The sequence below is a fragment of the Schistocerca cancellata genome, chromosome 12 (genome assembly GCF_023864275.1).
Source record: "Schistocerca cancellata isolate TAMUIC-IGC-003103 chromosome 12, iqSchCanc2.1, whole genome shotgun sequence".
In the NCBI taxonomy this organism is placed as follows: Eukaryota; Metazoa; Arthropoda; class Insecta; order Orthoptera; family Acrididae; genus Schistocerca; species Schistocerca cancellata.
Genome location: NC_064637.1, coordinates 107,271,657 through 107,298,614, shown reverse-complemented (window position 1 = coordinate 107,298,614; position 26,958 = coordinate 107,271,657). Strand labels below are relative to the sequence as shown.

General features: G+C 44.8%; 1 protein-coding gene across 1 annotated transcript in view; it reads left to right on the top strand.

The window, feature by feature from the left end:
• The window catches only part of LOC126109680 (tubulin alpha-3 chain-like), a 243,877-nt gene that overhangs the window by 60,891 nt on the left and 156,028 nt on the right, over positions 1-26,958 (top strand). Inside the window, exon 2 of the mRNA XM_049914731.1 lies at positions 22,412-22,634. Coding sequence (XP_049770688.1) covers positions 22,412-22,634 — 223 coding nt within the window. The remainder of the gene's footprint in view (positions 1-22,411; positions 22,635-26,958) is intronic.

Here is a 26,958-nt window from a genome sequence, read left to right as displayed (position 1 = left end):
GTTGGCCGACACAGACGATAAATACGTGTCTGCAGCCTGCTTATTCTCTTAACAAGTGATCAAATGTAGAAAAGGTGTGTACGTGCAGCTTATAACGGATAATAAGGCGGTGTCACATCGTCGGAAATGAATGTTGTCTTATACAGCCATCATTTTCTATACCGCCCTGTGCTTATCTGAATTTATTCGGTGTCTGTTGTCATGCCTACCTGGTAACTGCTACAAACACTTGAACAGTATACTGTTTGTTTAAAAGATGCAGCAGATGCACAATTTTGAAGAAACGGAAATTAAATTTTGTACCATGTTTTACATGAAATTAACTCCTTTGCTGTTAAATTTCTTTGGAGTATAAATTTTTAAACTATTTAAGGAATTTAAAAATTTTATTTTCAAAAAATAATATTTGTACCTTTTTCTTGGAAACTAGTCAAAATACTTCTCCAAAATTTGTCTCTATTTAATCTATTTGCACGTAGTAATCTACTCTCTTTCTGAATATATCGAACAGGAGAATTTTAATATTTTTTAATTGTAATTCTGTAATATAATAGCAAATTCATCCAAAATTCTCAGATTACTCTCAGAATTTCAAAATTTACTCTCGAGACAACGTTTATTGGGTTTATAGAAATTAGTGTACAACATTTCATAATTCTAACTTTCACAGATTCTGAGAATAAGAGACATAAACTTTAAATAAAACATAATTTTCAGGAAAGGCACTTTGAAGTTCAACCTAAAGGTTTTCTCTTTTGGCACTCGTTCAGAACGCTCCAGATTTGTATTCATGGTCCTCTCCCCCTTCAAGGCACCTCTTCTGGCTTCCTGTTTTCCCTGTTCTTTCTTTACCAGGACTTCAACTGACTTCAGCTGCAGATAGGAGCAGTAAATCTATTTTTCTCAAGATGTCTTAGGAAATCTTACTCATCTTAAAACTCATTTTCCCTAATACCTTCATCCTCCCTACGTTTCCATCATTAAACAAGTTGCAATTCTGACAACTGTATCAGATTAAAATGCGGTTTTACGGCACCATTTCCATACGGGTGCATTCAGAGACTCATTTGGATTCTGGGCTTTGCCATGAACACTTTCTGAATTAAAGATCGGGCCAGAAACTTGTATGTGAGCTTGACAACGTACAGGTCGCAACAATCTGGAAATCTTTTGAATATAGGGGTTGTTATCCCTCTGATACTGAAAATGTTGAAGTGTTGCTTCAAAAAATGAGCGTAACAGGAGAGTCGCGTGAAAAATTTAACTATTTTTCAGGCACTTCGCTTGCGATTTCATCTTTGAAACTTTAGGAATTTATTGTCCATGATTTCTACTAATAAATAACAAAATAAGATGAAAATTGACATTTGCGGTCAATTTCATGAGCGTCGCACGCATCTCCAGGACGAGACAACAAACACAAAAGGTGTATGTGTGTGTGTGTGTGTGTGTGTGTGTGTGTGTGTGTGTGTGTGTGTGTGTGTGTGAACTGAATTTTTTTGCACGTAAAGATGAGCCAGAATGCATTTGTAAATGTCCACAGTATCTGTGGTTTTTAAATCGGTACAAAAAAAAAGCTAGAGTAAGTTAAGAACTTTTTCGTAACAGACGCAGAAGCGAGTGAAAACTGACTTCAAAACATGACTTTGATCAGTGCATGGAAATGAGTTTACAGGTTTTCATATGCCTTCCGCATGTAGTCATTTTTTCTGTTTTCCGTCCTTCCTTAGTTGCTTCAAAATTCATTTAGATACACTCTGTCTATGCAAGTCAGTGAAAGACAGTTTTGTTTATTCCTATACGCGTTTCCCTTCTTCTATTTGGGAAGCATACTGAATCATATTGTAACTACTACATAATACGAGGCGTGTTTTTTAAGTAAGTACCGGTTTGAAAGTAAAAAAGATGTGCTAAGATATCTCAATTTTATTTTTACATGAAAGCCTGTACCTTAATCTAGTTTTCTACATAATTTCCGTCAATACTGAGGCACTTGTCATAACGTTGTACCAGTTTCTGAATACCCTCCTCATAGAAGTCTGCCGCCTGACTTGTTAACTACTGCATCAGCACTGTTTTGACTTCGTCATCGTCTTGAAGACGCTGACCGCCCAGGTGTTTCTTCAAGTGCAGAAACAGATGGTAGTCACTGGGCGCAAGATCGGGGCTGTACGGAGGATGATCTAGTTTTCCATCGAAAAGATGTGATGAGATCTTTGGTCTGATTCGCCACATGCGGACGGGCATTGTCTTGCAGCAAAACGATGCCCTTGCTCAACTTCCATGGACTGTTGCTTTGATTCTGGTGTAGCGTAGGCCACCCATGTTTCATCGCCCCTGACAATTTGGCTTAAGAAATCACCACCGTCGTTGTGGTACCGCTCAATGAAAGTCAATGCACTGTCTAAACGTTTGGTTTTGTGCATATCCGTCAACATTTTCGATGCCCAACGTGCGCACAATTTTCGGTAATTCAAGTGCTCGGTCACAATGCCATACAGAACACTACGAGAAACATTAGAAAAGTCATCCCGCAAGGAGGAAATTGTAAAGCGTCTGTTTTCTCTCACCTTATTGTCCACTTCCTGCACCAAACTTTCATTAACGACCGAAGGACGCCCACTCCGTTGTTCATCGTGCACATTTGTGCGGCCATCTTTAAATGCTCTCACCCACTTTCTTACCATTCCATTACTCATAATGTTTTCTCCTTAAACTGCACAGATCTCACGATGAATATCGATCGCTTTTAGGCCTCTAGCACTAAGAAATCTTATAACAGCCCGTACTTCACAGTCGGTGGGATTCACGATTATCGGAGGCATCTTAAACACTCAGAAAACAAGGAACAATCAGACTGTAATGGCATCAGTGTGTAGATTAAGGTATAGGCTTTCATGTAAAAATAAAATTATTGAGATATCTTAGCACGTCTTTTTTTAATTTCAAAACGGTACTTACTTAAAAAAACACGCCTCGTACATTTATTACATCGTATAAAAAGAAACGTGTATTAAAAGCCGCTGAAGATTCTTCACAGAGTAAAAGAAGCGAAACGCTTATGGCAATAAACAAAACTGCCTTTCATTTACTTGCGTAGACGGAACATACCTCCACGAATGAAGAAATAATCCTTTACGCGGGCTTGAAGGCGTGTTTTACTCGGACCTGTGTGCTCAGACGCATTTCTGTCGCCAATAACGTGAAAAAGCTTGCTACCCCACAGGGCATACTAGAGTGTAGCTCGTACAGGCAATCACCGCTGGATGTTGCAAAGCTGCCATGGCGTGTAAATTGTGGACTACAGCGAGCCTCTCAGGCCAACCACCCCAAAAAATAAAGCAAACGCCAACAACACAGCTCTGTGTAAAACAGTAAACTGATATGGTGCGTGACAAACAGTTTCATACATGCAAGCCAGAAACCAGGCGACTTCTCACAACGGCGGTGGGCAGCGGACAATGACCCCACTTCTCACCAAAGCGTTTAAAAGTTTCACAAGCTGCGACATTGTTGCGAACAGAACAGCGGACCAGAAAGTGTACCATAAATTTATTTTGTTTCCGTCTATGAACACAAAATTGTGAGGGCGTTAGACTATCGGTTTCGGTCAGCGATGATCATCTTCACATCTGCAGCAAAATATGGGTAAAAGACACAACTGATGGATTTTGTACATATTAAAATAATAGAATAGGCCTTAATGGAATGTATTACTGACATATTTGTGGAAAACAGGCGCCTAAAAGTATGACGAGGCATACCTTAAAACGTTACTAAGCGTTAATTTACTCATCGTAGCTGGCAATCTGTCGCAGCAGAAGTCCTGGAATACAGCGACTGTAAAAAAATAACTATAAAGTTATTTCAAAATCTTGTACATGGCTGCACGTTCAGAGACTGTGAATAGTTACAATTGAAAGAAAATCAGCCCTCGGTCACTGTTTTTAACAAATTAACATGGTTTCGACACTACTAGGAATCTCTTCCTCAGAATTTAAAACAAAGAATGGTCTATATTCTATAACATGGTCACAGAATTATGACTAAAAATGTATGATAGAGTATAAGTACGGAAAGACATATAAGTACTGCCAGTCTTTCCGCACTTATACTCTATCATACATTTTTAGTCATAATTCTGTGTCCATATTATAGAATATAGACCATTCATTGTTTTAAATTCTGAGGAAGACACTCCTAGCAGTGTCGAAACCAGGTTAATTTGTTAAAAATAGTGACCAAGGGCTGATTTTCTTTCAATTATAAAGTTATTTAAATAATTAATCCAGTATAATGTTTCAGCTGAATACTTATTACAGTCTCAAAATAAATAAAAGCATCTTGACAAATCTGAAATAAGTTCTAACAAACTTAACAACAATGAAATAAATCATGGTGAATAAGCTTCATGCTTTCTGTGCAGATACACTCAAAGTACTGACCCCTTTGCCAACATGGTTGTAACTGTTTATACTTTCTTAACAATCCCGAACAATCCTCGGCATTGTTTAGAATCATTTTTTGACTAATTAACAATTAAAATTAACATATAAAAACTGAAAATACATGTATAAACGTATGTTTACTCCAGAACAGCTAGTACACTACGGTATTAGTACATTCTGTTATTTTATTCGAGAACAACTTCTCAAATATGTAATTACAATAATGCATTTAACTTTTTATTAATTACTAGAGGTTTACTTCATGGAAAATATTTCCTTCATTTACAGAGCTTCTACACATTAGAGTAATTAAGATTCCATAATTATTTTCTTCGTAACTTTTCCACAAGTACATATTTCCATATACCACTGTGCCATAGATTACTGTTTATGTTTAAATTTACGTAAACGGAACGTGATCAACGTGTCTTCCAAACTGTACATGGAAATCGTGTTTATGATTTAAAGTACACTGTGATCCGTTTTAAGAGACTTACAAGAGAGGCAAACTCATTCGGGTGGAAAGGAAAATCATGTGCAAACAATACTTTCCAGACGTAATCTAAAACTAAAGAAGGTCACAACTAGAACAGTAGTTGCAAGTGCAAAGAGAATTTGGAAAAAAAAATTACATGCTGTCTTGGAAATTAGGTGATTGACTCATTATGTTCTTCTATTTCTTTACGACGTATTCACAAGAGTATTACGCAGTACCTTGAAGAGTTTCGACCGGCCAGTGGTCGTCTCCAGACAATGGAAGACCAGTCCAAAGAGGGCCACAGCCGTAAAAACAACTCACTTTATTAATATTGTTGTTCTGCTAATCCTCACTTGCTGTTAACATACTATTAGTGATATTTCGCTTAGAACCGTTTGTTTGCAACTGAATAAAGGCAGTATGCCTTTTACCACATGTCTTTCATTTCAATATCTTACGGCATCATCAGTGGCCTGAAATACGAGAACATTTTCACTTGTATGCAGCACTTCAAGCTTACACATTTTGCTATTGTACATGTATGTTGCAAATAGCTATGACCTAGGTACTCTGTGCTCAATATACACATTATAATTGTTACACCACGAAGATGACGTGCTACAGACGCGAAATTTAACCGACAGGAAGAAGATGCTGTGATATGCAAATGATTAGCTTTTCAGAGGATTCACACAACGTTGGCGCCGGTGGCGACACCTACAACGTGCTGACATGAGGAAAGTTTCCAGCTGATTTGTCATACCCAAACAACAGTTGACCGGCGTTGCCTGGTGAAACGTTGTTGTGATGCCTCGTGTAAGGAGGAGAAATGCGCACCATCACGTTTCCGAGTTTGATGAAGGTCGGATTGTAGTCTGTCGCGACTGCGGTTTATCATATCGCGACATTGCTGCTCGGGTTAGTCGAGAACCAATGACTGTTAGCAGAATATGGAATCGGTGGCTTCAGGAGGGTAATACGGAACGCCGTGCTGGATTCCAACGGCCTCGTATCACTAGCAGTCGAGATGACAGGCATCTTATCCGCATGGCTGTAACGGATCGTGCATCCACGTCTCGATCCCTGAGTCAACAGATGGGGACGTTTGCAAGACAATAACCATCTGCACGAACAGTTCGACGACGTTTCCAGCAGCACGGACTATCAGCTCGGAGACCACAGCTGCGGTTACCCTTGACGGTGCATCACGGACAGGAGCGCCTGCGATGGTGTGCTCAACGACGAACCTGGGCGCACGAATGGCAAAACGTCATTTTTTCGATAAATCCAGGTTCTGTTTACAGCATCACCATGGTCGCATCCGTGTTTGGCGACTCGCGGAGAACGCACATTGGAAGCGTGTATTCGTCATCGGCATACTGGCGTATCACCCGGCGTCATGGTATGGGGTGCCATTGGTTACACGTCTCGGTCACCCCTTGTTCGCATTGACGGCGCTTTGAACAGTGGACGTTATATTTCAGATGTCTTAAGAGCCGGGGCTCTACCCTTCATTCGATCCCTGCGAAACCCTACATTTCAGCAGGTCCTATACGGGTCTTTCTGGATACAGAAAATTGTCGACTGCTACCCTGGCCAGCACATTCTCCAGATCTCTCACCATTTGCAAACGTCTGGTCAATAGTGGTCGAGGAACTGGCTCGTCACAATACGCCAGTGACTACTCTTGATGAACTGTGGTATCGTGTTGAAGGTGCATGGGTAGCTGTACCTGTACACGCCATCCAAGCTCTGTTTGACTCAATGCCCAGGCGTATCAAGGCCGTTATTACGGCCAGAGGTGGTTGTTCGGCGTACTGATTTCTCAGGATGTATGCACCCAAATTGCATGAAAATGTAATCACATGTCAGTTCTAGTATAATATATTTAAAATGTTTTTTTTTTTTCCAGTCTCTTATCACAAATGAATTCTTTAGACAATGGCCGGTTTCAGTCTGTAATGAGCATCTTCAGATCTTTTTTACACCACGTATATATTTGTCCAATGAATATCTGTTTGTCATCTGCATTTGTTCTTGGTATAGCAATTTTAATGGCCAGTAGTGTATACTGAAGGGCCAAAGAAACTGGTACGCCTCCTAAAATCGTATAGCGCCCCCGCGAGCACGCAGAAGTACCGCAACACGACGTGGCATGAACTCGACTAATGTCTGAAGTAGTGCTGTACGGAAGTGCCACTAATAATCCTGCAGAACTGTCCATAAATCGGTAAGAGTATGACGTGACGAAAATCTCTTCTGAGTAGCACGTTACACGGCATCCCAGATATGCTCAATAACGTTCATGTCTGGGGAGTTAGGAGGCCAGGGGAAGTGTTTAAACTCAGAAGAGTGTTCCTGGAGCCCCTCAGTAGCTATTTTGGACGTGTGAGATGTCGCATTGACCAGTTGGAATTCCTCAAGTCCGTCGGAATGCGCAATGGACACAATGATGGCTACATACGTGTCACCTGTCGCAGTCGTAACTAGACGTACCACGGCTCCCATATCACTCCAACTACACATGCTCCACACCGTTTCAGAGCCTCCACCGGCTTTAACGATCCCCAGGTGAAATACAGGATCCATGGATTCATGAGATTGTGTCAATACCTGTACACGTCCATCCGCTCGATGGAATTTGAAACGAGACTCGTCCAACCAGGCAACATGTTTCCAGTCTTCAACAGTCCAATGTCGGTGTTGACGGGCCCAGGCGAGGCGTAAAGCTTTGCGTCGTGCAGTCATCAAGGGTATACGAGTGCGCCTTCGGCTCCGAAAGCCCATATCGATATTGTTTCGTTGAATGGTTCGCAGGCTGGCACTTGTTGATGGCCCAGCATTGAAATCTGCAGCAATTTGCGGAAGGGTTGCACTTTTATCACGCTGAAGGATTCTCTTCAGTCGTCGTTGAGCCCGTTCTTGCAGAATTTTTTTCCGGCCGCAGCGATGTCAGAGATTTGATGTTTTACCGGACTCCTGATATTGTGAAATGGTCGTACGGGATAATCCCCATTTCATCGCTACCTTGGAGATGCTGTGCCCCATCGCTAGAGCGCCGACTGTAACACCACGTTCAAACTCACGTATATCTTGATGGTTCAAATGCTCTTAACATCTGAGGTCAATAGTCCCCTAGACTTAGAACTACTTAAACCTAACTAACCTAAGGCCATCACACACATCCATGCCCGAGGCAGGATCCGAACCTGCGACGGTAGCAGCAGCGTGGTTCCGGACTGAAGCGCGTAGAACCGCTCGGCTACAGCGACCGACTCGTAAATCTTGATAACCTGCCATTGTAGCAGCGGTAACCGATCTAACAACTGTGCGAAGACACTTGTCTTATGTAGCGCTGTATTCTGCCTGTTTAAATACCTCTATATTTGAATACGCATGCCTATACCAGTTTCTTTGGCGCTTCAGCGTATGTTTTACTACTCATTGTGAGTGTACACATTGTTCTAGATACGCTCTTGCTTCATCGCTGGTGCAACTATTATTTTGCCCATGGCACTGAAAACCATTTTCAGCACAGGACACGAACTGCACACAGTGTTGTCTTCCACCGCATTAACTTGTTTTGGTCTAGCGGTTCTGGCGCTGCAGTCCGGAACCGCGGGACTGCTACGGTCGCAGGTTCGAATCCTGCCTCGGGCATGTGTGTGTGTGATGTCCTTAGGTTAGTTAGGTTTAAGTAGTTCTAAGTTCTAGGGGACTTATGACCTAAGATGTTGAGTCCTATAGTGCTCAGAGCCATTTGAACCATTTTTTAACTTGTTTATGTCATGAAGTGCTACCAACTGTGGGATATATTTCGCACTCTATAGTCAAAGGTTCTAACGTGTGTGTGTGTGTGTGTGTGTGTGTGTGTGTGTGTGTGTGTGTGTGTGTGTGTGCACTGGTGAGGAGGGGGAAGGTGGGGGGGGGGGGAGGCGGGTGGCAGGGGTGAGGTTATGTTTGTGTGTGCAACTGTATGCGTATGTGTGCGTGTCAGATATTTTGACAGGTTCAGCAATCCGGTGTAGTTGGTGTAAGATATTTAATGTGATTATTTATTGTGATATCTTTCATGTCTTGCTCTATGTTTATGGGATGATGGCTGTCTTATTTTAAATGTTTTATAATCTTGGAGTGCTTGGTGTTATACTTCCAACATTTCATATATTCTTTACATTTTATACTAAAACTAGCGAATAACTAGCGAATATGGCAATGCTCCGAAATTTCTGAATATGTATGGGAATTTATATATATATATATATATATATATATATATATATATATATATATATATATATATAATCATTCATTGTAGCCATTTCTCACTGCACATCTCCTCCTCCTCCTCCCTCTCTCTTCGCATTTCCTCCTTTCTCATCATTCTGCCAGCCCCTTCCTCTACCGCTCTCTACCAGGTGTAGAAGTATGAAGCCGGAATTTGCCTATAGATGGTGCTAGCCGTCAATGTAAGCCCGTGAGAACGCGTCTGCAGCGGCATCTGCTTCCTGTAACGGCTGACGACTAATGTCAGCACACAGTAACCCATTTTCCTTTCATCGGTATCTCTTTCAAACCCGCAAACATGTCTTGTGCCTACGAACTGCGGTTTGCGGACAGCATTGGTTTTCTGTTATCATTTGAAGAAAACTGCTGCGTAATCGCATTGAATACTTGTCGCAGCTTTCGGCGAACATGCTCTTGGGAAAACATAGTGTCTCGAGTGCTTCAAAAAATTCAAAAGAAGTGATTTTGACGTGAGAAACGACGAGCACGGGAAACCACCGAAAATGGTCGAAGACAACGAATTGCAGGCCTTACTGGATGAAGATGATGCTCAAACTCTGCAAGAACTTGCGGAATAATTCAGTGTGACGCAGAAATCCGTTTCTGTTTGGTTGTAAGCTATGAGAAATGTGCAGACAGTGGGAAAATGGGTTCCGCGTGAACTGAATGAAATACAGCAAGCAAATCGAAAGACCACTTCTGAAATGCTGCCTGCCAGATACAAAAAAATAGGTCGTTTCTCCACCGAATAGTGACAGGTGATGTGAAATGCATGTATTTTCAGAATCCTAAGCGTCGTAAATCATGGGTGAATCCAGGCAAACCATCGACATCCACTGCAAGACCAAATCGTTTTGGAAAGAAGACAATGCTCTTTGTCTGGTGGGATCAGAAGGGTGTCATCTATTGTGAGCTGCTAACACCTGGTGAAACCGTTAACACTGGTCGCTACCAACAGCAGATAATCCATTTAAATCGAGCATTACGTGAAAAAACTACCGGAATATGAAAAAAGGCAACACAAAATCGTATTGCTCCATGATAACACCCGATCACACACAGCAAAACGGGTGAGGAAAACGGTCGCGGCTTTCAGATGGGGAATACTAGGGCAAGTGTCTTATTCTCCAGACGAGGCTCCATCCGAGTACCATCTGTTTGCATCACTGGGACACTCTCTCTCTGAACAACCCTTCAGTTCATATGAAAATGGTTCGCTGACTGGTTCGCTTCAAGAGAAAAACTGTTTTTTTGGCGCGCATTCATAGCCTGCAGGAGAGGTGGTAGAAATGTATAAACAGCAATGGAGATTATTTTGAATAAAATATCGTTTATTAAACTTCCAGGCAGATTAAAACTATGTACCGGGCCGAGACTCGAACTCGGGACCTTTGCCTTTCGCGGGCAAGTGCTCTACCAACTGAGCTACCCAAGCACGACTCACGCCCCGTCCTCACGGCTTTACTTCTGCCAGTACCTCGCCTCCTACCTTCTCCTGCGAAACTTGCAGAACTAGCACTCCTGAAAGAAAGGATATTGCGCAGACATGTCTTAGCCACAGCCTGGGGGATGTTTCTAGAATGAAATCATGGGTCAATCCAGGCAAACCATCGACATCCACTACAAGACCAAATCACTTTGGAAAGTCCCGAGTTCGAGTCTCGGTCCGGCACACAGTTTTAATCTGCCAGGAAGTTTCATATCAGCGCACACTCCGCTGTAGAGTGAATATTTCATTCTAGATATCGTTTATCTGTTTCAAACAGCAGACTGTTAATTATTGCAACCAAATTCCTGTTTCATACTTCTACACCCGGTATGTCCAATTCCTCCTTTCCGTATCTCTTATCGCTCTCTCTGACCCTGAGCCTTGCTTATTGCAAACGGAACTTTGAGAGTTGAATCTGCTTAAAATATACGGATATAAGTGAGACCTCTCCCTCGGTCTGTGAGGATAGTGGTTTCAATGCCAGTACTTCGCCTAGTTTTAATCTGCATGCGGGTAGAATTAAAAGGTTCGGACGATTCAGATTCCACAGCAGAAGCCGATAACCTATAAATACTACTTTCCTATTTTCTGTAAAAACCTAAGGTGTGGAAGAAAACAAATCAGCATCCTGTTTCATATATATTATACTATATATTATATTTCATATATATCATACTAGAACTGACATCTGATTACATTTTCACGCAATTTCGGTGCATGGATCCTGAGAAATCAGTGCCCAGAACAACCACCTCTGGCTGTAATGACGGCCTTCATACGCCTGGGCACTGAGTCAAACGGATGGCGTGTACAGGTACAGCTGCCCATGCAGCTTCAACACGTACCACAGTTCATCAAGAGTAGTGACTGGCGTATTTTGACGAGCCAGTTGCTCGGCCACCGTTGACCAGACGTTTCCAATTGGTGAGAGATCTGGAGAATGTGCTGGCCAGGGCAACAGTCTAACATTTTCTGTATCCATAAAGGCCCGTACAGGACCTGCAACATGCGGTCGTGCATTATCCTCCTGAAATGTAGGGTTTTGCAGGGATAGAAAGAAGGGTAGAGCCACGGGTCGTAACACATCTGAAATGTAACGTCCACTGTTCAAAGTGCCGTCAATGCGAACAAGAGGTGACCGAGACGTGTAACCAATGGCACCCCATACCATCACGCCGGGTGATACGCCAGTATGGCGATGACGAATACACGCTTCCAATGTGCGTTCACCGCGATGTCGCCACACATGGATGCGACCATCAAGGTGCTGTAAACAGAACCTGGATTCATCCGAAAAAATGACGTCCTGCCATTCGTGCACGCAGGTTCGTCATCGAGTACACCATCGCAGGCGCTCCTGTCTGTGATGCAACGTCAAGGGTAACCGCAGCCACGGCTACCGAGCTGATAGTGCATGCTGCTGCTAACGTCGTCGAACTGTTCGTGCAGATCGTTGTTGTCTTGCAAACGTCCCCATCTGTTGACTCAGGGATCGAGACGTGGCTGCACGATCCGTTACAGCCATGCTGATAAGATGCCTGCCATCTCGACTGCTAGTGATACGAGGCCGTTGAGATCCAGCACGGCGTTCCGTATTACCCTCCTGAACCCACCGATTCCATATTCTGCTAACAGTCATTGGATCTCGACCAGCGCGAGCAGCAATGTCGCGATACGATAAACCGCAATCGCGATAGGCTACAATTCGACCTCTATCAAAGTCGGAAACGTGATGGTACGCATTTCTCCTCCTTACACGAGGCATCACAACAATGTTTCACCAGGCAACGCCAGACAACTGCTGTTTGTGTATGAGAAATCGGTTGGAAACTTTCCTCATGTCAGCACGTTGGAGGTGTCCCCACCGGCGCCAACCTTGTGTGAATGCTCTGAAAAGCTAATCATTTTCATATCACAGCATCTTCTTCCTGTCGGTTAAATTTCGTGTCTGTAGCACGTCATCTTCGTAGTGTAGCAATTTTAATAGCCAGTGTCATATATATATATATATATATACACTCCTGGAAATTGAAATAAGAACACCGTGAATTCTTTGTCCCAGGAAGAGGAGACTTTATTGACACATTCCTGGGGTCAGATACATCACATGATCACACTGACAGAACCACAGGTACATAGACACAGGCAACACAGCATGCACAATGTCGGCACTAGTACAGTGTATATCCACCTTTCGCAGCAATGCAAGCTGCTATTCTCCCATGGAGACGATCGTAGAGACGCTGGATGTAGTCCTGTGGAACGGCTTGCCATGCCATTTCCACCTGGCGCCTCAGTTGGACCAGCGTTCGTGCTGGACGTGCAGACCGCGTGAGACGACGCTTCATCCAGTCCCAAACATGCTCAATGGGGGACAGATCCGGAGATCTTGCTGGCCAGGGTAGTTGACTTACACCTTCTAGAGAACGTTGGGTGGCACGGGATACATGCGGACGTGCATTGTCCTGTTGGAACAGCAAGTTCCCTTGCCGGTCTAGGAATGGTAGAACGATGGGTTCGATGACGGTTTGGATGTACCGTGCACTATTCAGTGTCCCCTCGACGATCACCAGTGGTGTACGGCCAGTGTAGGAGATCGCTCCCCACATCATGATGCCGGGTGTTGGCCCTGTGTGCCTCGGTCGTATGCAGTCCTGATTGTGGCGCTCACCTGCACGGCGCCAAACACGCATACGACCATCATTGGCACCAAGGCAGAAGCGACTCTCATCGCTGAAGACGACACGTCTCCATTCGTCCCTCCATTCACGCCTGTCGCGACACCACTGGAGGCGGGCTGCACGATGTTGGGGCGTGAGCGGAAGACGGCCTAACGGTGTGCGGGACCGTAGCCCAGCTTCATGGAGACGGTTGCGAATGGTCCTCGCCGATACCCCAGGAGCAACAGTGTCCCTAATTTGCTGGTAAGTGGCGGTGCGGTCCCCTACGGCACTGCGTAGGATCCTACGGTCTTGGCGTGCATCCGTGCGTCGCTGAGTGCGGTCCCAGGTCGACGGGCACGTGCACCTTCCGCCGACCACTGGCGACAACATCGATGTACTGTGGAGACCTCACGCCCCACGTGTTGAGCAATTCGGCGGTACGTCCACCCGGCCTTCCGCATGCCCACTATACGCCCTCGCTCAAAGTCCGTCAACTGCACATACGGTTCACGTCTACGCTGTCGCAGCATGCTACCAGTGTTAAAGACTGCGATGGAGCTCCGTATGCCACGGCAAACTGGCTGACACTGACGGCGGCGGTGCACAAATGCTGCGCAGCTAGCGCCATTCGACGGCCAACACCGCGGTTCCTGGTGTGTCCGCTGTGCCGTGCGTGTGATCATTGCTTGTACAGCCCTCTCGCAGTGTCCGGAGCAACCGTATGTGCAGTTGATGGACTTTGAGCGAGGGCGTATAGTGGGCATGCGGGAGGCCGGGTGGACGTACCGCCGAATTGCTCAACACGTGGGGCGTGAGGTCTCCACAGTACATCGATGTTGTCGCCAGTGGTCGGCGGTAGGTGCACGTGCCCGTCGACCTGGGACCGGACCGCAGCGACGCACGGATGCACGCCAAGACCGTAGGATCCTACGCAGTGCCGTAGGGGACCGCACCGCCACTTCCCAGCAAATTAGGGACACTGTTGCTCCTGGGGAGGAACATTCGCAACCGTCTCCATGAAGCTGGGCTACGGTCCCGCACACCGTTAGGCCGTCTTCCGCTCACGCCCCAACATCGTGCAGCCCGCCTCCAGTGGTGTCGCGACAGGCGTGAATGGAGGGACGAATGGAGACGTGTCGTCTTCAGCGATGAGAGTCGCTTCTGCCTTGGTGCCAATGATGGTCGTATGCGTGTTTGGCGCCGTGCAGGTGAGCGCCACAATCAGGACTGCATACGACCGAGGCACACAGGGCCGACACCCGGCATCATGGTGTGGGGAGCGATCTCCTACACTGGCCGTACACCACTGGTGATCGTCGAGGGGACACTGAATAGTGCACGGTACATCCAAACCGTCATCGAACCCATCGTTCTACCATTCCTAGACCGGCAAGGGAACTTGCTGTTCCAACAGGACAATGCACGTCCGCATGTATCCCGTGCCACCCAACGTGCTCTAGAAGGTGTAAGTCAACTACCCTGGCTAGCAAGATCTCCGGATGTGTTCCCCATTGAGCATGTTTGGGACTGGATGAAGCGTCGTCTCACGCGGTCTGCACGTCCAGCACGAACGCTGGTCCAACTGAGGCGCCAGGTGGAAATGGCATGGCAAGCCGTTCCACAGGACTACATCCAGCATCTCTACGATCGTCTCCATGGGAGAATAGCAGCCTGCATTGCTGCGAAAGGTGGATATACACTGTACTAGTGCCGACATTGTGCATGCTCTGTTGCCTGTGTCTATGTGCCTGTGATTCTGTCAGTGTGATCATGTGATGTATCTGACCCCAGGAATGTGTCAATAAAGTTTCCCCTTCCTGGGACAATGGATTCACGGTGTTCTTATTTCAATTTCCAGGAGTATATATATATATATATATATATATATATATATATATATATATGCCATGTGTGTATGTACATAAATTTTCCTTATATATAGTTTTAAAGATAATTTTAATATATATTGTTGTGGTCTTCAGTATCAAGACTGGTTTGATGCTACTCTCCATGCTACTCTATCCTGTGTGAGACTCTTCATTTCCCAATAACTACTGCTACTTTCCTTCTGAATCTGCTTGCTGTGTTCATCTCTTGGTCTCCCTCTGGAATTTTCAGCTCCTCTCCCCTTCTCTACACACACACACACACACACACACACACACACAAACACACAAATACACAAACAAACAAACAAACAAGCTACACTTCCTTTCAATGCTAAATTGTTGGTCCCTTAAGGTCTCAGAATGAGTCCTATGAACTGATCTCTGCTTTTTGTCAATTTGTTCCACAAATTTCTTGTCTCCGCAGTTCTCTTCAGTACCTCCTCATTTCTGATCTACCCAACTAATCTTCAACATTCTTCTGTGGCACTACATTCCAAAACTTTCTGTTCTCTTCTTTACTTCTTGCACTTCGATACATGGCTACACTCCAGACAAATACTTCCAGAAGAGACTTCCCAACACTTAAATCTACACTGTATTATTTCTCTTCTTGAGAAATGCTTTTCTTTCCATTTTCAGTATACACTTTATATCCGCTCTACTTTGTCAGTCATTTTACTGCCGTATAGCAAAACCCATCTATATCGTCTCTTAATCTAACTCCCACAGCATTACCATTATTCTTATTTTGCTTTTGTTGATGTTCATCTTACATCCCCCTTTCAAGACAATGAAAAACAATCGTGTTATGGTTTAAATGCACTGCTACTGAGTGCGAGAAAGATAACGCAACTATACATTTTCACAGTAGAGCATTTACGGGGTGTTCAAAAAGTCTCTCCGCAGTGCCGTATGATTGTTAGCCGTGCGTGCTGTATGATTGTTCGGCTGCCTGGTTTTTCCAACGAAACAATAAACGCACAACGATACTGCAGTGACATTCTGTGCCCACTCATAGGAGAACTTGTGTTAAGTGAAATACTGAATGGTTATTTTCAACAAGATGGTGCAACCGCGCATACAGCTCGCGTTTCAATGTCACTGCTTGCTGATGTTTTTGGTGATGGTGTAATTTCACAGGGACTTTGGCCTCCACGATCGCCTGACCTAGCACCACCTGACTTTTTCTTCTAGGGTGCAGCGGAAGCAACTGTCTAAAAAACCGTCCAAAATCCATCGATGAATTGAAAACTCCAATATCGACTTTCTGTGCCTCTGTTACAGAAGAAATGTTACAGCTTGTGTTTGGAAACATGATTACGCGAAATTAAAATGAAATGAACACCCTTAGCTGCTAACAGGCGTTGACATACGTCAATGGGGACAGATGAAAATGTGTGTGCCGACCGGGACTCGAACCCGGGATCTCCTGCTTACATGGCAGACGCTCTATCCATCTGAGCCCCCGAGGACACAGAGGATAGCGCGACTGCAGGGACTTATCTCTGGCACGCCTCCCGCGAAACCCACATTCTCAACGTATTGTCCCGCACTACATTCGTAGTGGCCCCGCCCATTATACTCATTACTCGCGCCGCGTTGCCGATTCCCGGAAGAGTTCGGGCACTGTTTGTACATCCGCACAGAAGAAGAAGATGGTCAAGTGGCCGGTGAGCCTCAACTATATATATACTAAAATGGTATCTGTCCTTTCGGACATGCCCGAAAGAACAGATACCATCTTAGTAAATATATACAGGGTGTTACAAAAAGATACGGCCAAACTTTCAGGAAACATTCCTCACACACAAATAAAGAAAAGATGTTATGTGGACATGTGTCCGGAAACGCTTAATTTCCATGTTAGAGCTCATTTTAGTTTCGTCAGTATATACTGTACTTCCTCGATTCACCGCCAGTTGGCCCAATTGAAGGGAGGTAATGTTGACTTCGGTGCTTGTGTTGACATGCGACTCATTGCTCTACAGTACTAGCATCAAGCACATCAGTACGTAGCATCAACAGGTTAGTGTTCATCACGAACGTGGTTTTGCAGTCAGAGCAATGTTTACAAATGCGGAGTTGGCAGATGCTCATTTGATGGATTAGCACGGGGCAATAGCCGTGGCGCGGTACGTTTGTATCGAGACAAATTTCCAGAACGAAGGTGTCCCGACAGGAAGACGTTCCAAGCAATTGATCGGCATCTTAGGGAGCACGGAACATTCCAGCCTATGACTCGAGACTGGGGAAGACCTACAACGACGAGGACACCTACAATGGACGAGGCAATTCTTCGTGCAGTTGACGATAACCCTAATGTCAGCGTCAGAGAAGTTGCTATTGTACAAGGTAAAGTTGACCACGTCACTGTATGGAGAGTGCTACGGGAGAACCAGTTGTTTCCGTACCATGTACAGCGTGTGCATGCACTATCAGCAGCTGATTGGCCTCCACGGGTACACGTCTGCGAATGGTTCATCCAACAATATGTCAATCCTCATTTCAGTGCAAATGTTCTCTTTACGGATGAGGCTTCATTCCAACGTGATCAAATTGTAAATTTTCACAGGCAACATGTATGGGCTGATGAGACGGATGAGGCTTCATTCCAACGTGATCAAATTGTAAATTTTCACAGGCAACATGTATGGGCTGATGAGAATCCGCACGCAATTGTGCAATCACGTCATCAACACTGATTTTCTGTGAACGTTTGGGCAGGCATTGTTGGCGATGTCTTGATTGGGTCCCATGTTCTTCCACCTACGCTCAATGGAGCACGTTATCATGATTTCATACGGGATACTCTACCTGTGCTGTTAGAACATGTGCCTTTACAAGTACGACACAAGATGTGGTTAACGCACGATGGAGCTCCTGCATATTTCAGTGGAAGTGTTCGTACGCTTCTCAACAACAGATTCGGTGACCGATGGATTGGTAGAGGCGGACCAATTCCGTGGCCTCCACGCTTTCCTGACCTCAACCCTCTTGACTTTCATTTACAGGGGCATTTGAAAGCTCTTGTCTACGCAACCCCGGTACCAAATGTAGAAACTCTTCGTGCTCGTATTGTGGACGGCTGTGATACAATACGCCATTCTCCAGGGCTGCATCAGCGAATCAAGGATTCCATGCGACGGAGGCTGGATCCATGTATCCTCGCTAACGGAGGACATTTTGAACATGTCCTGTAACAAAGTGTTTGAAGTCACGCTGGTACGTTCTGTTGCTGTGTGTTTCGATTCCATCATTAATGTGATTTCAAGAGAAGTAATAAAATGAGCTCTAACATGGAAAGTAAGCGTTTCCGAACACATGACACCATAACATATTTTCTTTCTTTTTGTGTGAGGAATGTTTCCTGAAAGTTTGGCCGTACCTTTTTGTAACACCCTGTATATTATACTATATATTATATTTCATATATATCATATTAGAACTGATATATGATTACATTTTCACGCAATTTCGGTGCATGGATCCTGAGAAATCAGTGCCCAGAACAACCACCTCTGGCTGTAATGACGGCCTTCATACGCCTGGGCACAGAGTCAAACAGAGCTTGGATGGCGTGTACAGGTACAGCTGCTCATGCAGCTTCAACACAATCCCACAGTTCATCAAGAGTAGTGACTGGCGTATTTTGACGAGCCAGTTGCTCGGCGACCATTGACCAGACGTTCCCAATTGGTGAGAGATCTGGAGAATGTGCAGGCCAGGGCAGCAGTCGAACATTTCCTGTATCCAGAAAGCTCCGTACACGACCTGCAACATGCGGTCGTACATTATCCTCCTGAAATGTAGGGTTTTGCAGGGATCGAATGAAGGGTAGAGCCACGGGTCGTAACACATCTGAAGTGTAACGTCCACTGTTCAAAGTGCCGTCTAAACCAACAAGAGGTGACCGAGACGTGTAACCAATGGCACCCCATACCATGACACCGGGTGATACGCCAGTATGGCGATGACGAATACACGCTTCCAATGTGCGTTCACCGCGATGTCGCTAAACACGGATGCGACCATCATGATGCTGTAAACAGAACCTGGATTCATCCGAAAAATGACGTTTTGCTGTTCGTGTACCCAGGTTCGTCGTCGAGACACCATCGCAGGCGATCTTGTCTGTGATGCAGCGTCAAGGGTAACCGCGGACACGGCTTCCGAGCTGATAGTCCATGCTGCTGCAAACGTCGTCGAACTGTTCGTGCAGATGGTTGTTGTCTTGCAAACGTCGCCATCTGTTGACTCAGGGATCGAGACGTGGCTGCACGATCCGTTACAGCCATGCGGATAAGATGCCTGTCACCTCGACTGCTAGTGATACGAGGCCGTTGCGATCCAGCACGGCGTTCCGTATTACCCTCCTGAACCCACCGATTCCATATTCTGCTAACAGTCATTGGATCTCGACCATCGCGAGCAGCAGTGTCGCGATACGATAAACCGCAATCGCGATAGGCTACCATTCGACCTCTATCAAAGTCGAGAATCCGCACGCAGTTGTGCAATCACGTCATCAACACAGAGTTTCTGTGAACGTTTGGGCAGGCATTGTTGGTGATGTCTTGATTGGGCCCCATGTTCTTCCACCTACGCTCAATGGAGCACGTTATCATGATTTCATACGGGATACTCTACCTGCGCTGCTAGAACATATGCCTATACAAGTACGACACAAGATGTGGTTCATGCACGATGGAGCTCCTGCATATTTCAGTGGAAGTGTTCGTACGCTTCTCAACAACAGATTCGGTGACCGATGGATTGGTAGAGGCGGACCAATTCCGTGGTCTCCACGTTCTCCTGACCTCAACCCTCATGACTTTCATTTATGGGGGAATTTGAAAGCTCTTGTCTACGCAACCCCGGTACCAAATGTAGACACTCTTCGTGCTCGTATTGTGGACGGCTGTGATACAATACGCCATTCTCCAGGGCTGCGTCAGCGCATCAGGGATTCCATGCGACGGAGGCTGGATGCATGTATCCTCGCTAACGGAGGATATTTTAACATTTCCTGTAACAAGGTGAAGTCACGCTGGTACGTTCTGTTGCTGTGTGTTTCGATTCCATCATTAATGTGATTTTAAGAGAAGTAATAAAATGAGCTCTGACATGGAAAGTAAGCGTTTCCGGACACATGGCCACATAACATATTTTCTTTCTTTGTGTGTGAGGAATGTTTCCTGAAAGTTTGGCCGTACCTTTTTGTAACACCCTGTATAAGATTAGACGAATTGAATTGTGTGTTCAACAACAGGGAGGACCTTTTCAACATTTAATGTGAAAATTTATAATTAAAATTGAATATTCAACAAATTAATAACTTGTATTTCACTGAGTCATTTCTGTATATTCACCGCGGCATACGGCACGCGCGGCTAACAATCATACGGCACTACGGAGAGACCTTTTGAACACCCATACTTTCTCTCACACACACTATTAAGAAACATGTGCTGCCTTCGTAATTTCCAGAGGAGTACCATATATGGCGTTGACTTAAGTATAATTATTGTCTCCGAAATAAAATTGGCGTTTCTCTTCGATTAGTTGTTAATTTCTTCTAGTTACCTTCTGTACCATATTGTAGCAGTTCTTTCTATATATGGTCCAAGTTTCATGGCCATGACACAAATCATGCGAGCGTTACGTTCGTCCTTAAGTTTTGTACACCACTGTATATGTGTGGTGTGCGTACTGTTAAGACCTTCGGTACATGCACCATTAGATTATTTGACTCGTCGCTCTAACGAAGTAGGCGAGTGTCAGCAATATGTCTGGTGGTCTTATCGTGGCGTGTTTATCTTCTACCGTTAGGTCAGGCGATAGAAATGCCACTTGCACGCTTAGAGTATCAGATTGACGGTGACCAACTTTAAACAGAACTTGATTAATTTTCACACACATTTATTAAAATAATAACAAGCATAAAAATAACTTAACTTGGTTCTGGATGCTATTTACAATTGACAATCTGAAGTTCCTTTGGTCTGGGTACATTAATCTTATTCTCACATATCTCTGAACTTGACAAAGTGTCTATAAATTTATCTTCATGGCTATGTACAGGAATATGATAATCGTATTAGGCGCAGACTGAAACTTGACTACAGACTAATGCAGACTAATGCAGACTGACTAATCGGGGGCTGTACACTCGTTATAATACCTCACGCATTCAGGTATCACTGCGCGAGTGTGATCCGCGAGGAGAAAAGGTTCTACGTTAGCAGCAATCTTATTGGCTGTGTTACATATTAATACGCGGATCGGCGGAAGGAGAATTTGGTCCGTCTCTAAGGCAGCGCCATCTCGTAGAGCGGAGACGGACGAGCGCTGCCCCTGCGCTGTTGTGCTTAGTGGGGCGCGCTCTAGTGGGAAAGTTGTGTACTCGCTGACTACGTGGAACTATGTACACAACAATATGTTATGTCAGAGACTGGTCTGATGCAGCTCTCCATGCTACTCTATCCTGTGCAAACCTCTTCATCTCCAAATAACTGCTGCCACCTACATCGATCTGTACATGCATACTGTATTTGTTGTGGATTGGCCAACCCACTATGACAGGAAGCCGAAAGGCACGCGTTTAAGCTCACGCAGGCTGGCGTGAGGTCTGGAACTGGACAAGGAAGTTAGACTTTAGCAAAAAAGGTCGTAGCTGTTGGAATACTTTAATCCATAATTGGTGAACATAGCTCTTCACGGTACATGTTTTACAGCATCAATAGTAACTGGTAATGGCGCCTTCCTAGGTCGTAGCAAATGACGTAGCTGAAGGCTATGCTAACTATCGTCTCGGCAAACGAGAGCATAATTTGTCAGTGAACCATCGCTAGCAAAGTCGGCTGTACAACTGGGGCGAGTGCTAGGAAGTCTCTCTAGACCTGCCGTGTGGCGGCGCTCGGTCTGCAATCACTGATAGTGGCGACACGCGGGTCCGACGTATACTAACGACCGCGGCCGATTTAAAGGCTACCACCTAGCAAGTGTGGTGTCTGGCGGTGACAGCACAGTATTCATCGACAGTAACGGACTATATGGACAGTATTGCGCTGTGGTGGTGACAGACCTTTCCCGTATGGCTGCACACAATTACCTGTTGACGTTGGCTCAGCTCCCTTCTCCCCTTTTCGTGTTTCCAGAGGGAGTGCATCTCGATCCACATCGGTCAGGCTGGAGTCCAGATGGGCAACGCGTGCTGGGAGCTGTACTGCCTGGAGCACGGGATCCACCCGGACGGCCAGATGCCGTCCGACAAGACGCTCGGCTACGGCGAGGACAGCTTCAACACGTTCTTCAGCGAGACCAGCACCGGCAAGCACGTGCCCAGGGCCGTCTTCGTCGACCTCGAGCCCAGCGTCGTCGGTAAGCGACACTCTCCACACTCCAATCAGAGTCTCTGGAGATGTATCCTTAAGGAGTTTTGGCACCCAGATTAATATCTTTGCAGCCGGCCGAAGTGGCCGCGCGGTTCTGGCGCTGCAGTCTGGAGCCACGAGACCGCTACGGTCGCAGGTTCGAATCCTGCCTCGGGCATGGATGTGTGTGATGTCCTTAGGTTAGTTAGGTTTAACTAGTTCTAAGTTCTAGGGGACTAATGACCTCAGCAGTTGAGTCCCATAGTGCTCAGAGCCATTAATATCTTTGCGGTCTTGAAAAGCTCAGCCACTGTCTTTATTTACCAGCAGCTTCGCATTCTCCCACGGCCATGTTAGGGGCACCTTTTCCTTCAGCCAGTCCACTTATAACACTCCTACCTGCTACTGTTATACCATAACCTCAAAACGTGGCAATTTGCAAAACAGAATTATTTTGTTGGATTAATAATGGTATAAAGCAACAGAACAGTGTTACCCTCTGAGAGGAATTTTGCTAGGTTGACCGTGTTGCTCCTAACGGAGGTGGCTTATCGGAAATGAAAGTCAGAATTACGTAAATATTTGAACAGTAACAAACAAAATTTTTGCCTATCTGCACTGTTTCACGTATAAAGAAAACGGTCGCCAGCCTAACTAGGCAAGAGAATGATTAACATTCTCGTTCAAGAAAATAGTTATTAGTGACTTTAATGGATAAACACAACCTATACTTTGTCACACGCGAGTGCAGTGAACTCTGACACATACATATGATTACGGTAAGATTGAAACTAACAGAGCAGCACTAACTATTTGCAAAATTATAACAGATACCGAAACACACTATTACTTTCAGGGCTTACACAAACTGAATGGTCTTTATAACATTACTATTAATATGCACTTCTAATACACAAGATAAATGATTCAAATGGCTCTGAGCACTATGGGACTCAACGGCTGAGGTCATTAGTCCCCTAGAACTTAGAACTAGTTAAACCTAACTAACGTAAGGACATCACAAACATCCATGCCCGAGGCAAGATTCGAACCCGCGACCGTAGCGGTCTTGCGGTTCCAGACTGCAGCGCCTTTAACCGCACGGCCACTTCGGCCGGCAAATACACAAGAGAGACAAACAATTAGCAAACATGAGTATATAATGTTTCACAACTGCAGCTTTCTACTTTTACTACAGTGAGGCACAAAATTAACATATATGTAAGATACTGACTCACCTTCTGCGATTTACAACAGGCAGTAATGTGATCATTTACTAAGCAAAACTTTATAAGCCTCAGTCTTAAGAACTTTTAATTTGAAGTTGGCAACAACACATTAATAAGCTGTTTTACTAGGAAAATTATTTTCAGCAAGCATCACTGACTTTAACTCACTCTATTGCCACATTAACTTTAACTTTCTCTTTACTGTGTTCAAGAGGCATTAATTAGAAAAGAAACACTGGTTTTTAATGTTCTTTCAGTAGGGAAACTCGGTAATCACTTTAGTTCAAACGGAGAGGAACCTGAGAGGTGTTATGATAAGGAAAAATCGAGGTAGATACATAAATTCAGATATAAATTATCTTATATTTGAGCACATTAACACATCCATTAAGCTGATCCTTCACTGTACATCATTGTAGTATTCCGATGCAATGATTGCGCAATGTGGTGGCAACTGCATGTTGTTAGGTGGAATTGCAGGTAGAATTGCTGGACTCTGTCATTTCTTGGTGGCGATGATTGATACCAATCCCAGAATATTTCCAGCTATTTATCCATTCTTCAGAGGCATTGGAAAGCGGCAGGAAAAGCCTCTCTCGGAACCAGCACAATGTGCATCTTTTACATGGCAGTCCCCGACTCGTAGCTCGTCCCCGACTCGTAGCTTGTCCCCGACTGACTATCGGTTCCACCTTTTCTACATGGCCAACCACAATTTACGCGCGCTACACAGTTCCGTTCCCGAGGGGAACCACAACAACTTTTACATACACAATAACTAAGAACCCTAAGTGAGGATCAGCAGTTTACATAACAGCAACCAAATACATTAATTAAAACAGAACATTTGCACATATTGACATTTCTAAAAAAAATTATTCACACAGAAATTACAATTACATACAGTAAGCTTCGTTCCCTCCAAATGGGACAAAGAATTTAAATGACAGATATACTACATTGCATAGAATCAAACCATGACATCAAAGTTTTAACAAAGAAAAGAGTATACAATTTTGTGTTATCTAGCCAATCAAAAACATTTACTGAAGCTCAACGATGTAACATTAAATAAAACAAAAGCAAAGTAAATCAGTACAGCATTAGAACTATGGTGTTACACACTGTACTCCTGAATATGGGTCCTGGACCAGCGTCCCCTCCAGTGTTCTCAGAGAAATCCATATGTATGAGCTGCTGTGAGGTGATCTTGACCAGTGGATAGCCTTGCTGGATAACCGACATCCTAAAAACCGAGACTGCAGTGCTATAGGTCTGTTTCCTTATTTCTTGCCTCGGCTTTTTCTGGACACACTTATCCTGAGAAGTGGGGGTCTTAGATTCCTCCCTTGTTCCCTACTGCCTGCCCTCGATTTAGAAGGGGTTTGAACACCCCCTTCGCCCTGGGACAGTCTTTTCTTGAAGGTCTTGGGCTGAAATCCTTTTAGTTCCCTCCACTTTTGTGTAGGAAGCCACTCTTTTTCTTCCTTTAGCTTTCGTTCTCCAAGAAGTTTCCTCCTCTGAGCCACAGGCAAGTCTTTGATCTTAAACTACTCCCACTTCTTGAACAGCTCTGTCCCCCTGTTCAGCCCCAATGTTTGGGTGTCTGAGGTCTCAACTTGCCCCTCAGTATTGCTACTTTCTTTCGTGTCCGTTTTGGTCCCATGAGAGTTGGAGATCTAATCAGACCATACTGCGGAAACCCCATGCACTGCAAGGCTAATTACTCAGGGAGGTCGCACATTATCCCTGAGGCTCCATTCACGACACATCTTCTCATGTGCCACCCACCTCTTGGCATGGATTGCATCAGACTTTGGGTTGGGTATTGAGGAGCTGGGAAGGACAAGGAATGGATGGGGTATGACAGGTTGTTGTGGGACACACTTAGTCTGGTCCATCAGCCAAGACCTTACTGACCATAGTTTCCCACAGCCAACATAGCCCTCAGCTTCATGCAAACACACAAGCCTCCCCACCCTCACGGACAGTGCTACTTCAAGGTGGTGTCCCCCGGAGAGAAGCACATATTTACTTCTCGGTCGCTTGCTGAACAGCTTCTGACCATGTGAGAACGTGGTAATTCCATCCTTAGTTTATTTACTGAAAATCCGCTGTGAATGAAATCAATACAGCCACGGTCCATTTCTTGTTCATTTGCTGGACAGACTCAAATGGTGTGGGACTGTATCAACATCAAATATACGCCTCCTCTCTTGTTTATTTACTGAACAACGGCCCTCTCTTGTTTATTTACTGAACAGCCGCCAACTGTCTGGGAATGCAATAACTTCAGTTGCGTACCATCTCTCTTTACTAGCTAGACAGCCTCTGAAGGCGTGGGAGTGCAGCAAATTTAATTACAGCCACTCTCTTGTTTACTTGTTGAACTGCAGGCAGTGGTCTCAGAATGCAATAAATTCAGCTGCAGTCCATCCCTTTGTACTTGCTAGACAGCTTCTAAATGCGTGGGAGTGTAGCAATCTTAACTACAGTCCCTCTTATTTACTTACTAAACAGCTGGCAAGCGTGTGCGAGTGCAACAACTTAAGCTCTGCTCTATCTATTGTTTACTTGCTAGACAAAAAATGGTTCAAATGGCTCTGAGCTCTATGGGACTTAACTTCTGAGGTCATCAGCCCCCTAGAACTTAGAACTACTTAAACCTAACTAACCTAAGGACATCACACACATCCATGCCCGGGGCAGGATTAGAACCTGCGACCGTAGCGGTCGCGCGGTTCCAGACTGAAGTGGCCGGCACTTGCTGGACAAACTCTAAACGTGTGGGTGTATAGCAACTTCAACTTCAGTCCCTCTCTCGTTAATTACTGAACAGCCGGCGAGTGTCTGAGAAAGCAACAACTTCATCTGTGCTCCATCCTTTGTTTACTTGCTATACGGCCTCTAAACTTGTGGAAGTGAAGCAACTTCATCTTCAGTCCCTCTCTTGTTAATTACTGAACAGCTGGAAAGTATCTATGAATGCAATAACTTCAGCTGCGCTCTATCCATTGTTTACTTCCTAGACAACCTCTAAAAGAGTGGGAGTTCACAAACTTCAATGACTGTCCCTCTATTGTTTATTTACTGAACAGCCGG